The sequence below is a fragment of the Tetrao urogallus genome, assembly GCF_951394365.1.
Source record: "Tetrao urogallus genome assembly, chromosome: 1".
NCBI classification, from domain to species: domain Eukaryota; kingdom Metazoa; phylum Chordata; class Aves; order Galliformes; family Phasianidae; genus Tetrao; species Tetrao urogallus.
In genome coordinates, this window is record NC_136813.1 from 13,992,733 (window position 1) to 14,009,622 (window position 16,890).

Here is a 16,890-nt window from a genome sequence, read left to right on the forward strand (position 1 = left end):
GCCTGAATGATAGGCAATGATGATCAAAAATTTTTCACCTATATTTTAGAGTTGTATCTAGATCTCCAGCTTGGGTGAATGAGCCAGGTCATCCATTTTGCTGGCTGGTATTAATGAAACAGCAAACAAATACTCTTAGACAACTAGTCTTACCAACCTTTGTGGACCATGAAAATACTGAGTGCCTCTTTTGTTTTAATCATAACTTCTTGGTTTAGGAATGGAAAATATGAGGTGATCTATATTTAAGACATCTACTAAGAGCTCCCAGATATGACACAGGACCCAAGGGAATACATTTTTTTTGTAGCAGCAATGGGAAGTCAGACCCAAAATGACAGTAGCCAGGATTCACGCAACTGATTCCCATTGCTAGCATACCCTGATGCAGTAAAATATTGATCTCCTGGAGGTCCTACTTTGTATCTGCATGTTTATAACGTTAAGTTATTTAGCCTTTAGGCTTGGAGGAGTTCAGCTGAGAAGTATCTTTACCTCAGCCCGAGTGAAAATTAGGCACCTGAAAGTAAGTTCATCCACCTCTTGTTTCTTTCAGTAATTTGAGCTCTAATATTTTCTCTAAATTGCACTATTCAATTTTTGTTCTATAATTTATGATGTCATTGCTTTTCTGTTGAAGAAAGTGTGGCTGAGAGTGCACTATTACTATGTTAGTGCAGTTAAGCAGGTACAGATCTTTAGTGATTAGAACCATTTATTTGACTGGTGAATTAATTGTGTCAGGTAACATAAAAATTGATTGGATTGTGAAACTAATGTTTCAGCTGTGAAGTGACCTAGTCTGTATATCAAGAATCCTATTAATTTTCTGAAAAGCCTCTATCATACTCTTTTATAGGGAATAGTTACAGGGAAATTAATAAGAATTAAGTAAATTGGAACCCCCATTCCATTTCTGTTCAGTTAGGTAGTTTTAGATCCACAGATGATTCCGTAGTTCGTAATGTCGGATAACAGGAATGCCTTCCATATGTTGAGTTTGTTTTGTTGTTGTTCTTTTTTTTTTTTTTTTTTTTAAATTGTCATATATGCTGTAGCAAGCCAAAGCAGAAAAGTGTTGAATGAATATGGAAAAAAGAAAGAAATTGCAACCACCTCAGTCACTATGCCACTAGCAGTGGAAAGACTAAATCTGATAACTTGGTCCAGTGGTTCACAGAATCTATGCTAAACATGTGGTATATTCTCTTCTAAATGCTTATCTACTATCCCATATGTTTCTCATCTACTAGACATTATTCTTTCTCAGTCTATATTTTTATTGACAGCTTATTTCTTATGCAGAGCTGTACTGTCTAGTCCACCAAGTTCAGGATTAGAGGAAGAAGTTTTCTTAAAACATGCATAATATGATGTCACTTTCTTTAAACCAACTCACAGAAATTTTTACTTTCCTCATCTGAGTGATTATTTTAAATCTCTGAAACCATTCATATATCCATTGATCTTAAGTCTATTCTGAAACCTTTTATTGTTTCGAAATCTTTCAAGATAAATATTAAAAATAGATCAATACTGTGATCTATTTTACTAACTGTGAAGTTAAACTAATGTAATTATTTTAAAATAAATCTCATTTTGTTTTATCAATTTATTCCACTACTTAAGGCAGAACACTTAGATAACAGAAATGTATATTTCTTATAGACTTTCCATGAATAGTATTTATTTTTCATAGAATCATAGAATGGCCTGGGTGGAAAAGGACGACAATGATCATCTAGTTTAAATCCCCCTGCTATATGCGGTGTTGCCAACCACCAGACCAGGCTGCCCAGAGCCACATCCAGCCTGGCCTTGAATGCTTGCAGGGATGGGGCATCCACAACTTCGTGTATAGGAATGATAGTTTGTGTTGCTGTAGCATCCCATTTTTCTGCTGTAGTAGAAATTTGCTGCAGCACAGTGCAGCATTTTGCAGTTATGCAGAATTGTCTTCTGTAACCTTCTACTGCGCTGGTAGTAGTGTTTGGGTAAGGCTAAAATGCAGCAGTGAAAACAAACAGGCTGTTTTCAGTGAGCATGCAAATACTGAACATATTCACAGCTTGTTTTTTTTTTTTTTCTTCCCCAGCAGGGATCTTCAATTCTAATTTAAGAGTTGAATAGTATTAACGGTATGATTTTAATATTAATCATTACTAACAGAATTGTTAGAAACTGTCTTATGATGTTCTGTAGTACAATTCAGTGTTAATGGTGTATGCATACTGCTAACAGTGATCATCGTGTTAAGAAAGTATTTGATTGAAGTATGCATGTGATCTTTCCAACATACAGTATTTTTCTGGGTTTCATTTTCAGTTGCTTTGTGTAGATAGAGCAATTGGATTTCTAGAGTTCACTGTGGTTCTGCCTCACTTGTTATTACAACATGCCTTTAACACAACTTCTCTTAGCTTGGACATGACTGAATAATCTCATGTCTCTTGCTATGTTTCCTCTGCAAAACAGTGCAGTCAAAGTAGAAAGCAACTCAGCTGACAGTTCAGCTACAAGTCATCATAGCTCATTCTGTTTGTTTTATGCCAGGTAGAGATTGTGTGCACAGCTGTAACTCTGCTTTCCTCATGCTTAACAAATGTCTTTACCTGTAAGTTACTGTCATACTGTTGGATCTTTCTCTAGTCACCCTTCTAAAGAGAAGTCTCTTGATTCCATGGTGTTCTATTATTTTCAGGACTATTTGTCTGTATTATGAATACTTATGAACTTATTTCAACCTTTATTGTAATTTTAATAAAATAATAATGAAATGTCTTCAACAAAACAGTGTTTATCATATTTCCACCCTGAAGTATTCAGGCCCCTCTGTATATATTTTACACCCTGGAAAAGCGATTAAGAGCTGTTTTGTTCAGCGCAGGACTTGCAGCATACCTGCAAATTTTTGTGAATTATTGCCAATAATCACCCCAGAGAGAAGAAATGAAATTGAATGATGTTGGAATAATCTCATGTGATCTATTTTATTTTTAATGTTTAGATTCTTTGACAGAAAATTATGATAACCCTGATCCAAAGCCAGATCTTCAATTGTTATTATTTGTTCTGTTTTTCTAAAAAAAAAGAAAAGAAAAAAGTGCATGTTCAATTCATAACGCATAAATGATCACATAATTAATATTAGCCACCTCATCTTAATTTGTGTGAGGTTTTGTGTGCTCGTGGAGAAAGACAAGGTACAGGAAATAGTTTGTGCCATTCTAGATAAGCACCTAAAATATAGGCGTGAATCATTGGAAGTATGTATTTCTTTAGAGGAAGCTCTGTGGTATGTGAACAGTATTTGTAAGAATAGCATAATGAGCATTTTAATGGCCATTTCAGAGCACTGCTGTAACTAACAGGGTGTTTGTTATGCAGAAATGGGATGCTGGACTGTTTGAAGAACTAGATGATATTAATCAGACACAAATTGAAATATAGTTGTTACTCTATTTCTTCACCGAGAGTTCTAACAATCCAAGTACAGTTATATTAATTTCATTTCATATGTAAGTATTTAAAATTGAAGGGTTTATGAAGAGAAAGTGAAAATTCAGTCATTTTAAAGCATGTGTTTGTCTTACAGGCATTGATATTTTCTTAATATAAGCTAAGAAACGTAAAAGGAATTTTATTAATTGCCTCCTGCCCTCCTCCTGCGCTGACCTTGGGGGCTGCAGGGCCGCTTCTGCCCCATCTCTCTCCCCTCTCTCCCAGCTGCAGTTGACAGCACTGATTCCCTGCCTCCAATCCACTCTCCCAGAGATGCACCCAGCGTCGCTCACAGCTCAGCTCTGCCCAGTGGTCCCTGTGGGAGCAGCTGGAGCTGCTCTGCTCTGACATGGGGCAGCGCTGGGTGCTGCTCACAGAGCCACCCCTGCAGCCTCTGCGCTGCTACTTCAACCTTGCCACATAAACTTAATACAAGTAGCTCACTGTACCTTAGCATCACTGCTAAATGAAGTGCTTATTTAAAATACTTACAATTGCTATTTTGCCTGTGCTTGAAAATTGGATATTTTTGTGGAAAAACTCTATTACCTTTTGTTACAGCTCTTTTTTATTTTGTGGAGTATACTTGCAGAGTTAAAATGAATAGCAGACTACTAGTGGAAAACAGTGTAGAAGCAATCAAGGCAAGCAAATGTGAACCAAGGTCAGAAAACATGAAGTGTATCTTGCCTCATTAAATGTAATTGCAATAATCCCATTGACTTCAGTAAAACAGCATCTTATCCTTTGGTTCTTATATTCAACTTTTTTGAAGAAAACCTTTAACCATTTCCATTTTCAGCAAGTCAGAGCTGGATTCCATACCTCTTCTTCTCAGTTTCTTGCAGATCTTGTTTGCAGTCTAATAGCACAGTTCCAGTTCTGGCTTTTACCTTGCCAATGACAGCAACAGAGACAAGATGTTCCAGGTGTACAAGGACACCTGCAACTGTGAGACTGCTGATGCATACTTGAGCTTATACACCTGGTCTGCACTGCTTGTACTACCCAAATCAGCTAATACCACATCACACTATTTTACTATGTAGAGATTAGTGGGGCTGTGGTTTGCAATTATTTACTGAAGTTCAATTGTAATTAAGTAATAGCTGTAGCTTCTCATCCTTTCTTCAATAGATTTTCCTTTTCAAACTCTAGATCCTTAAAGGCATTGTGAACATTAGTACCTAATTTTATATCTATCTACCACTTCCCCATAATTTTAGTCATAGTAATATGGGCATGATTACTGAAAAGGATGCAATTGAAATTTTTCTGAACTTGTTGCATTATTGAAATTGATGTCAGGATGAACATAAAGCTATTTTTTAGAAATAATTTTAAACTTTTCTCTTGTATTAACTGTGCAGAGCACATTATTACTGACATTTATTAAATGCATCTCGCATCAGAAATATATGACTAATAGGCTTTAGCAGAAATAGATGAGTAAGGGCAAATTGTATTTATTATTACCCTGTAATTGAGCAATTTGAGTACCAAAAAGAATTTTTGAAATATGGGAACCATTTTGCACATACCTATCGTGCTGCATGAAAGGCATTCTTTGCCACAGAACAGAATGGAACTCACAGTGGAAAACATAACCCTCTGCCTTCGCATTGAATCAGTGCAAAACTACCACATGAAAACTTAGCAATTCCCGTAGACTTAGCACTGAGGCTGTACTGGTGCTCTGTATGTGAGAATGCTGTTCTGTTCTAAGAACAAGCTGCATTTTTCTAGATTTCTTACATTTTTCAGAGCGTATAATGAGCCTACATCCTTCTGGCCTTCCTTTTAGCATGGTGTTCTCCAGGTAATATGGTTCCAGGTAATATGGTTCTCCAGGTAATATGGGGACCTCTACAAAGCAAAATCCCCCCGCTGTTCTTTTGGAGAAGGTGCAGCTGCAAAACTGGCTAGGTCAGTAGTGGACTTGTGTAGCTCATCTGTAGAGTAATCCTGATTTTCTTTTCCTCCTGTATTGAGTCTCTTTCTTTACAGAAGTATCTCCTGAATGTCTAAAGTATATGGTCCTCTTTATTTAAAACAATATGTTGGTGATGTCAGTGTCTTACTCTCTTTCACTTTGTATTTTGATTTAAAAAAAACGTAGCTCTAAAAATCATCCAGTCTTAATTGAAATCATTTCTGAGTGAATTAACAATACTGAGGTGACCTAAAGAGAACAGAAGACTGATCACATACCTGTGGTGTTCCTAATGCTGTTAAATGGCCCTCATCCAAACAACCTCCAGGGACTGTGCAGAGAAACAAGCAGCACACCAAGTCTGAAAATTGGGAGAGCTTTATTAGCAGCTCAGTCTTAGGTTACTTATACAGTGCTGTGGGTAACTGCAGTCGGATTACAAGGAACAATGTGGAAGTGTTTAGCTCTGTCAGGAGGCATATCAGACTGAAACCTGTTCCCTGCTTTGACAGACTGCGGTCAAGAACGAAATAGCCACAGTGCCCTGAATTACTACTTTGCCCATGTTTACCAAGATGACTACGTTACCACTTCCTTTTTTGGTTTAAACCGTAAAGTCTTATAAAAACAGAAATATTTCTTTGAACAGCTCTGTAAAGGGATATGTTTTTTCACTCAAAGAAATGAAATGTAGTTTCTGTGCTAAGACCAAAGCCTTTTAAAACCGGTAGATGGCAGTAGTGTATCTGCTTCGATATTTCCTATAGATTTACTGAGAAAAGTTGGTTACCTCTCTTTTCAGAAATAAAAATCCTTTTATCTGCTTCATAGTTGTGGGGAGAAAAAAAAAAAAATAAATAGATCTTGGCAATTCTGTTCTGTTTTTTATTCCTAGAACAATTATCATGCTTAGTTCAGGAATTATTTATCCTAGTTTTTTTTTCCAGTTGAGTGACAGAGAACTTCAAAATACATTGTAGGCTTTATTTCATTCCTCTTTTTCAAATTATAATTCCACATGTGAAGTTTGACTTTGTTGTATAATGTTTATAGTAGATTCTTTATGAAATAATTACGTTTAGATATATGCCTGTTTTTATTATATATTGTATTTGTGAAGTACCAACTCTTCTTTTTGCTGTGAATTACCAAAGGCAAGACTTTCTTCATGTTCTAGGTCAGTAGAAAGCAGAAATTGATTTTGTGGTCCTGGAATTATGTTTTTATCACGCTTCCAGAGGAGGAAATGTTAAAATCTTGGCATTTCTTGATTTTTATTTTTACTTTTTTTCTTCCTTTTTTCTTTCATTTTCAAATCTAACATGACTTTCTAGTCATTCCATGCGAAGCCACGTGGGTTCACTCATTATCTTTATTGTTATCTATAGTTTTCATTCTCTCTTTTAATTTCTCTAAATATTTTTTTCTTGTACTATAATGCAGTAGTCAATAATATAACAGCATATATCCAGAGAAACCCTTGAAGCATGAAATAGATGAAAAGGCTGAGGTACTTGATTAATTTTAATAACAGGGCAAACAAATATTGACATTGACATTTTAATCTCGACAACCCCACCTTTACTACTATATACAATTTACATTCTCCTAAGATAACAACGCAAGAAAAGCATACAATATATGAATTTTCCACTAAGGAGGAACAAAAGGGTTTGGTAATAGTTTCTGTGTACTGTCCATAGTTTTTAGGTGCTCTATCAATTTTTCTCTAAATAGTTTGATGATTATTTTCTCTTACTTAAAATAGACAGTTCCTACAAAGATTTGTGGTTTTGAATAACCTTCTCACCCATCCATGACCAAACAATTTCTGATTGCTTTTATATTTTGATTGCTTTTATTTCCATCCTCTCATATTTCTGTGGTATATATCCTTTTTTATGGTAATTTTTCCCCAATTTCTCTCATATTCAAAATATTTAGATGTGTATTTGAACTGTATCTGTACAATATACAAGGGTTTTTAAGAATATGTGTATTTAAAGAATACATTGAGATTATAAAGGTAAGCGTTCAAAGGTTAGGTATTGTAAAAATATTGTGATTCTGATTATTGTCTTTGATACAAATATGATCAGATTTTCAGATTGCTTAGTATTGTAACTATATCTGTCTGCTTTGTACCTTTCCAAAATAGGTTGCAGAAGATCTGCATGTCTGCATCTGGGTCTGTTCACTTCCAGGGCTCTCTTTGTGGTCTTAGAACCGTCGTGTTTAAGGCATGATGGATTTTATTGTAGAGTAGGTAACTGATTGTAAGACGACCTGTTGATAGCACCTCACATATTGTAATATAGCGAGAGGAGCTGACTATTCCTTGAGGTGTAAAATTAGGTTTTCAGAAAATAAAAAACTTCAATCTAAATTCTACAACATAGACCCGTCTGTACGAAGTATTCACACAATAGGCAGGAGTTCTGAAGAAAGCGTAGCCCGCTTAAGATCTGTCTGTTGGATATGTAGGAAGGAAAGGTAGCAATCTTGGTGATTTACATGCTTTAAGTAAATGCTTAAAGGTATCTGTGATGTTTTTGCACTTGTCAGTGGTAAATTCAATTTAAGTGACTATGCACAGTGGCCTCCCTCTCTCCAAAAGTTACTTTTTGTCCTTAAATTCAGATGGCTAATCACATTCCCTTTTTCATCTGTGTCAAGGTCTCACTCCATGCACTCAACCAGCGTGCGCACGTTTCTGCCCTGCCACATCTTGGGCCTGATTTTGTCCTTTCTATGACTCCCATGGAAATCAAATTTGTTATGTATAAACTTATTTGCTTTGCCTAGAGATGAGTACAGCTCCCATGGAGCGAACTGTTCATCTTCTCTGAGATCTGGAAGAATCACAGACTATGCAGAATTCTCTAGGAGAACAGATCATATTTTCATTTCTGATGGAACTAAAAAATGCTTTTTTTTTTTTTTTTTTTTCTTCAGAATTACCTTATTATTTATCAGTACTGTTTTAGCTTGTCTAAAAGCATCTTTAAACATATTATTCTAAAAATAGGTTTATGTATTATATATTATATTGATATTTTATATATACTCAGAGGGTGTACCCAGGGTGACGGAGCACTGGAACAGGCTGCCCAGGGAGGTGGTGGAGTCTCCTTCTCTGGAGATGTTCAAGACCTGCCTGGATGCCTACCTGTGCGACCTGCTGTAGGGAACCTGCTTTGGCAGGGAGGTTGGACTCGATGATCTCTGGAGGTCCCTTCCAATCCCTACAATTCTGTGATTCTGTGATTCTGTGACTTGTAGTTTATAACACATTCATCTTAATATCTGGATTTGTGTCTTGTGAGATGTTTAACATAAATATAAATTACAGTAACTGTTATAAATGTTAGAGTATATATAAATGTTAGAGTTTAGCGTAGAACCATCTTGTAGAGCTTCATATTGAGGCTGGTTAAAAAAAAAAAAGCTGATGTTTGCTTCAGCAAAATAAAACTTATCAGGAAAACAAAAGGATGTGGTACTTCCCTGTGTATGTTTCAGCAAAAGAAAGTAAGTCAAAACTCAGCAGATGCATCTTGATTTAATATGCTACCAATAAAATAATCCAATTCTTTTGACCAGTTAACAAAATTTATATTATCAAGCTTAGTACTTTGAAGTCAAGTAAAAGAGAGTAAGTCTTTCTATAACATGTCTTGCAAAAACATTCTGTGAAAAGTAACTGAAATTTACTTAACGTACTTCAAATATCCTTGCTTAAGGGTCACACTGCTTTTTCTCTGTGTAAGTTTAATTGCAGTATCTCCTTAAGAACATATGCATATGTTTTATCAATTTGGAGTTTTCAGGATTGCTAGTAAGAAGAATCAGCTGGATTTCATAAACTGAGAGCTCCCCTTCTATCTGAGAGTTTGGTAGTTATTCTTTTAATTACTTAAAAGTGTATTCACTCATTTAAAAAGAGAAATAGTGTTTTCTAAGTGAGTAAATACACATTTAACTAATCTGAGCTAGCAAGAAGGACAAAGAAAGAGATCCAGGGGAGATGAGAATGAATTTATTATAATTCTCTTGGAGTCTTATTGCCTGATACATACTGTATATGTTTAGTATGTACTCTGTTGTGTTATTGATATTTTTTTAGCCCAAGTTTTTTTCTGTAGATTATGTGGAAAAGAGGATTTTGATTGAATTATTCACCTCATTAGTTTTTGAATTACAGTTGAACACAGGCAGTGAATATGATAAGAAAAATAAAGAAGGAAGGTTTTTGATTTGAGCTTAATCTGAATGAGGCTCAGGTATATGGTTGTATATGGATATTGCCTGTGATTTAATAGATGATGATTAGTAATAAAGTATGCAGAAAAGTGTAGTCCATAGATAAATTAGAAAGTATTTGCTCCTTGCATTTTTGTACATTTTTATTTGTCCTTCTTCATGATCTGCCTTTGTTTTCCAATGCTCAGGTCATTTCACAGCTTCGGATACTGAGCAGATCAGTAAGTGCTGGCTGCAAATTTGACAGAGAAATATGGACAGCTGAACTTTCACCTATTCTCAGCCTATGGAAGAAACTTAATCAGGTAAGAAAGTAGCTTTGAAAAGACAACTTTTTTTTTTTTTCTTCCCAGTAACTACATTAAAAGTTTAACAAATTGTCTTGGATAGTGAAACATAAGGAGCTTAGCAGTAAATGAAATGCATTTGAGGTGGGAAGTAATGTTACATGTATGTAATTAGCTATGAAGTCTGCATGTGGTATAATAGCCTCTTTCTCCTTCATATGGAATCGAGACCACGCTCATAAGACATGATTAACATCTTATTTTGTATTCACAAAATGTTTTTCTTGCACAGCATTGAAATATGCTCACTAGCTTTAAGCTGCTGATTCATTTAAATCCCTTCTACAAAGCTTTCAATATCACTTCCTTTTTGTTTGACTGGGTTCAGCTTGGTGGCTGGTTTTTTCATGTGTGATACAAACCTTGGTTTCCAGTCATTTTTTGTTGGTCTTCATTTAACTGTAATGTGTGCACATTGTCTTTGAAATGCAGGTACTAGGCATGCTAGGGGAAGATTTTTCTCACCAAACGTCAGATGCCTTCTTAGACAGGAGGCCATATTTGCTCCTCAGTCCTAAGAAATAGAGCAGAGACATCGCAGCCTAAAAATATATCTTGTACATAAGAACACTGGTATGAGAAAAACCTTTCCCTTACTTAGATAATAGCATCAAAAGAGTGACATGAGGTATACGTTAGAATTCACAATTACATTTTGAAATGTCTCAGATCCATTTCTTACACATACTAAGTGTATGATAAATCAAATTTTTGTCAAAATAATCTCTTGCTACTAAATAATTCATAATGAAATCTGCCAGCCCTGAAATGGACTGTTGTTAATCAGGTCTGTGATCCTATAAAGAATAGCAGTATATTTCAGTGTGACACCTTCCATTATACCTTGCTAACGGGAGGTTGGTTCTTTACATACCTTTATGCCTGCAATCCTTCTGTTCCAGAGTTCTGATGAAACAGTTCCATGCATACATATGTACACATATACAATCAGAAAATTAGATATTTTGATAGCAATGTTTGGTAGGCTGGTAAATGAGACAGTTTTAAACTCTACTACATTAATACTTGCAGCACCCACTGCTAGCAATTAGTTCTTTTGCATTATTAATCATTAGTACTACACATACAAAGCACTTATTCTTTAAAACTTGTATCATGAATTAGTTGTGTCTATACAGCATCATGAATAAGGAAGCATGTATTTTTTTTGCTGTGGCCCTTGATGATCTTAGTTACCCAGGTGAAGGTAATCAAGCCTTAGAGTTCTGTGTCAGGGAAAGCAGGACTCAAATGAGGTCTTGCCTATTGCCCTCAAATTTGAGATCCTCTTTTATAAGAGTTTTCAGTTGCAAAATGTGTCTTAATCCTTTATCCCTTTATCTTTAACGGTGCAATGCTTTGGTGGAGTGTTGTTTTTTTTTTTGTTTGTTTGTTTGTTTTGTTTTTTTGGGTTTTTTTGTGCTGTAGCAGGTAACTTACTTAATCACTTAGCTATTTTTCTTTACTTGTATCATCTTGTCATGAAGCAGAAGCAGTCTTTCCAGATCTTAACATTGCCCTTCAACAGTGACCAGCAGATGACCATTGGCTAGTTTTGTTCATAGTTAGCACAGTTCTTTTTTTAGCCTGTAACTTTTAAAGCCTTTACTGTCCCATACTTAACACCAGGAGACACCTGGTGAATTCCTTGTCAAAAAACAAGTTGTCTTCACAGATTGATTGCAAGCTTAGAAGATCATTCCTGGGACCTCATAGTAATGGTCTAGCTAGTATGGCCTTTTCCTAGCGGTAGCAGTTTTACCACTGACCATCTTTCATTTTCCCCTTGAGTTACCATATAGTTTGTAAAGTATAGAGAACTGAGCAGCTAGTTTCTTTCAAAGATTTTGGTTTGTGGATGTGAAAGTAGATATTCTTGACGCACTATACCTGAAAACTTCCTTAGAGATGCAAAATGTTCTTTTTGATCTGTGTTGTAATAAGGGCTCAGTTTAGTCACCTTAAACAATGCTTCGCTTACTGTATCAGAAATCATTACAGATTCATGACCGGGTATAACACAGAAGCTGCAGAGACCTGTGATCTGCTGGGTAGGATGCAGAGGCAAAGTGAGACATCTCAAATGTCACTAGATGCACACCTGAACCAAGATCATGGTGCACCAAGATCATGGTGCCTATCTATACTTCTGCTTCATTCTAAATAGAGGAAAAAGTATCACTGTGCATCTAGAAAGAAATCCATATTAGATTTACATTTTTACTGCAGTGTGTTGGGAAAAAAAAAGTGAGCAAAAAGATTATTCAACTTTGTTTGGCTTTCTAACATTTTTCTGCTATTAATAGGTTCTTTTTTTTTTTTTGTCATTTGTAGATCTCCCTTAGAATAGGATGATGTCTAGCCTGATACAGTTTTTTTGGTGAGAATGTCTGCATAAGTTTCAAAACATATACGTATATATGCCTTTCATCAGTACTTGCTTTAATAATAGACTGTTTGCTTTACATTCTGAAAAGGCTTAAACATCTAAAAAATTTACATACATTGCTACATTATGATTCTTTATTCGTTGTTCAGTGTTGGTTTTCAGAAGTTTTAAATAAAGATCTGGAAATTGAAATAAAGAAAATAGTTGAATTGCTGCTCAAGTTAAGATCCACACATGATTTTCTTGCGTGAATGAATACAGCATAGTAGCTAAAGTGATCGCCTGATTACAAAGAAGTAAAATCACAAAAAACTGTTTAATCCTATGCCTGTGAAGTTTCTTTAATTTATTCTCAGTTCTGGAAGCATATCTTTTTTATGTAGCTGCAGGCTATCATTATCTTTTTTTTTTCTTTTATCTGTTGGATACAGGTATTAGTAAAGTAGAAGCAGATGGGATAGATGCTAACAAGACCTTCCGTATCTCTTACAGGAAGTGTCTTCTTCCTGTCAAATGTCAGACTCCCAGTGGTAGTTGGAAATACTGGTTTACTGTTTCAAAATGTCTGAGTCTCAGGAAGTATAGATCCATATAGATCTGTAATCTAGTACAGGTCTTAATTGATTCTAGTTAACATAATTTTAAAGCTGTTTTTAAAATAACTTTTTATTCCAAAGGCAGAAATGCAGCAGAAGCTCATTATAGAGCCTCATATGTAGACAAACGTTAACTGTGTTTTTCAAACATTTTTATTCCAGCTCTGAGTATGTAAATCAAGGATTAACTCAAGAATGACTATCTTACAAGTGCCATGAAAATAGTTATTCAGCATCTGAGTGCTGATGATTCTGAAGCATGAGAAAATTTACAACTTTACTTAGATGTGACTTATATAATGTCTACTGAAATAATTTATCATAATCTTCAAATGTGCATATATGTTTTTCTGTGCTCTGTCAATACGGTATTTTTGTGAGTGTTCAAGTTCAGATAAAACAATAAATAGCAACTGACTACATGTTTCTCTGAACTGAATGTCAATATTTAAACCAATAAAATTAGTATGGAGCACATAATCAGTGGTAGAATTTAAGTAGACAAAGAATTTGAGAAATCAACAATAAAACATGTTTTACCTGATACTGGCCAATATGGTGGTTTTACACTGATGGCTAGTTAAAATCCACCATGCTGCTGTGATACAGAATCTTTTCACACTACCATTTATGTTAGCTTCCTTTGAAAATACTCATTTTTATTCTTAGTGTTAGAGAGCACCTTTGTAATAAATACTGACCTAAAACTGTTGCAGTGCATCTCATAGTGATTTAGTAATAGCTTAACTCTAATCAAATTAATTAAACTCTCATGAACCTGCCCTTAAGTTAAAAAAGGAAAAAAAAGGAACCTACCACACAAGCCACTTATGCTCAGTATAAGCTTGCATACAAGATTATTTACCAATGGAAATGAAGGCTCTACTAAATAACTTGTCAAACAATTGTTACACAAGATTTTAGATGTGTCTTCCTTGATGTCAGTTGATGCCCCTTTTGGTCGAACAGCACCATCAGGCTAATCCAGTCTCGTTGTGTTCTGTTGTATTTCCTCCTCTCACGCTACCTTCTGCCATGACAGCCTAGACCAGGTCCCATAAAAGAACGTGATTGTTCCATAGTGATGTACAGCACTGTCCAAAATAATGCAGGCATTGCCCATCATACGATAGTTTTCAGGGAAGTGCAAACATTGCAGGCTGCAATTGCAGGCTGTAGCTGGGGCTGCATAAGTATTCTGCCATGTCCAAATGACGGCCTGCTGCAAACTGAGACAAGAGTAAGTGCTGATTTTGTTTGCAGGATGGGTGCATTTTTTTGCCTTGCTTAGGGGAAACTCTTTAATATTTCTATCAAAGTTAAAAGGCCCACTCATACTAAAAATTCTGAAACTGTTTCAAAGCAGCATTTGCTGAATAGAAGATCATAAGCTGTCATGGCTGACAAAATCATGTGCTCTGTCTTCTGCTGTATTTGTAAACTGAAGGTTAACTAATTGTTTTTATAATGTTGCAAAATGCTACAAGACAATTGAAAATCAGTGCGTTGCTGCTCTTTAATCTGAAGGATAGAAACCTCAGCTTTAAGAAAAGAGCATTACTTTTTTAACCAAGGAAAATCAATGAAACGGGAATAGGCAGCCATTCTTTCATGCCTTTTCAGCAAAGAAATAATTGTATAATACATAGTAAAACCTTTATATCTAAACAAATAGCCAGAGAAACAGGAGGGCAGAATAAGTACATCAAAAGACCAATGAAAGATTCCAAGAAGCACCACAAACGAAACTGAATTTAGAATCAAATGCAGAACTAATCAAATGCAGAAAATATATTTTTGTTATAGCTGTTACATTTCTGAGGATACGGCTTTCAGAACATACAGGGGGTTGAAAAAGCTGAGTTCCAGAAGATTGCGCAGGAAAGCTTTGAGCAGCTTAGGTGAGACTTTAAAAAATCTTACATTGTACAGAGATAGGAACAAGTATAGAACGGAGCGAGGGAAAATGATGAAAGTCTCAAAATACATCTAATTTAATATTGGTAGTATTATATAGCATTTAATGCTAAAGATCAGAACCTGTTTTCAAATTTCTTATCGTTAGGAAAGAGCGCTCAATGCTTCAGAAGTTCTTCATCTTAATTTCCAAGCAGGTCATGAGAATATTTTTAAAGCTGATGTGATTTATATACATAATAGATTTTAAGGGAATGTAATAGAAGGTTAAACGTATAAGCTGATATTGGTATTCATGTTTAATTTTGCTATAGAAGTGACAGGTTCTTTTAACAAATTCCCTGGAGAAAGCATTACAAAATGAATGCATGGCATAGGAGACAGTTATATAATGGACAGCATGGAGGAACTTGGAGGCCTCCTACTTCATGAAATTTGTTGTGAATGGAGATGGGATATGTGAAAGACTGAGCAAAGCAGTGTCTTTTTTTCTATCCCTTTTTGCAATTAAATACTCCAACAAGAAATGATCAACTGGACTGTGCTGCAGAACCAAGAAGTATTTTATATCAAATATGATCTGGAGCACAAATCACATAATTATATTCTTACTATTCAATGAACTATCAGCTTAGAAGAACCGAAGTAAAAGTCATACTGTGATTTCAGGATTCATGTAAAGACAAAATTCAAAACTTGACTTTTATAAATGCTGTATGTTTTTTACGCTTTGAACAGTGAGTTTGTTGTATACCATTTTCATGGTGTGGGGAGGACCTCATCCATCTTTTTTCAATCAGTCATAATGTTAAGTATATTAGCCTTTCAGTTATCATTATGTTTTGCTTAGTAGTTGAACGTTCCAATAGAGTTCCTGGGAAAGGTTATGGAGGCAAACATCCGGTGTGTTTTGGGTAGCAAGATGCCATTACAGATTTAGAGAAAGAGACACCCTTGTCCAGGCAATTAGTTCTTTACAGAGAGCCATCAGCCCTATAGGTGCAACCGTGTGAGTTACATAGGAGCTGTATTCATTTAAGCTTTTTCTGCATCCCTTGTGTCCCTGGGTTGTTTTATGGTTTAATTTTGTTTTTTTTCCTGTTTTCTTATTGCTCAAAGAACAACTTGCTAGACAGCTTTTCTTAGAATTGCTCAGTAGTTGATATCAGTGGCTCTGGTTTTGTCTCATGGGAAGGGATTCTTCTTGCAGTGTAACAGAAGTTTCCACTGTTGATCTGCAGACATGCAGTAACTGTCAGCTTGAAACACTACTACTACTGGACAATTTAATAAAGCAAACTCTGTTGCTGTTTATTATTCACTCTACTGTGAATAGATACCGTGTGGAACTGGGCAAGGTTTATAAATACTGGTAACAAATATGTCTGTGTTGTACTTAGTATGTGGTTATTCTTTGTGATACACAAAAATTAAAACTGTGTGCTTAGTTTTGAAATGTATTGTACTCTGAAATGCAGTTTGTTTCTTAACAGAACAGTCCTGCTATCTATACTGTTAATTATAAAACAGATTGTTTCAATTTTCCTGTTACTAAATGTAATTCCTTAAGTAAGACATCTTATTCTATATCAAGATAATAAATACCAGGCGTCGGAAATAAATGAACGTGATAAGAAAAAGAGATGTATGGAATTGCATCTATCTAAAATCAAGTTCTGTATGACTGTGTATCTATCTTGTATCTAAGAGATACAGTGATCCTGCTAATCAATTTTTTGGGGATGAAGTGTATGAACTCTCTGCTTTGCCTGCCATAATATATGAAATAACTGTGTTGTCTGACCAGAGCAAAAGCTGTATCGGCAACGTGGTGCATACTGACCAACGCAGTCTTGTTATGCAGAGTATGCTACTGATTATTATATTGGCATATTAGCATAAATACCATTAACAGTGATTTAGATAAATAATTTTAAGGAATTC

General features: G+C 35.3%; 1 protein-coding gene across 1 annotated transcript in view; it reads left to right on the forward strand.

Moving 5' to 3' along the window:
• Nucleotides 1–16,890, forward strand: part of DYNC2H1 (dynein cytoplasmic 2 heavy chain 1) — a gene marked incomplete at both ends in the record, with an annotated part of 141,740 nt that overhangs the window by 93,185 nt on the left and 31,665 nt on the right. Inside the window, one exon of the mRNA XM_079536134.1 lies at nt 9,886–10,002. Coding sequence (XP_079392260.1) covers nt 9,886–10,002 — 117 coding nt within the window. The remainder of the gene's footprint in view (nt 1–9,885; nt 10,003–16,890) is intronic.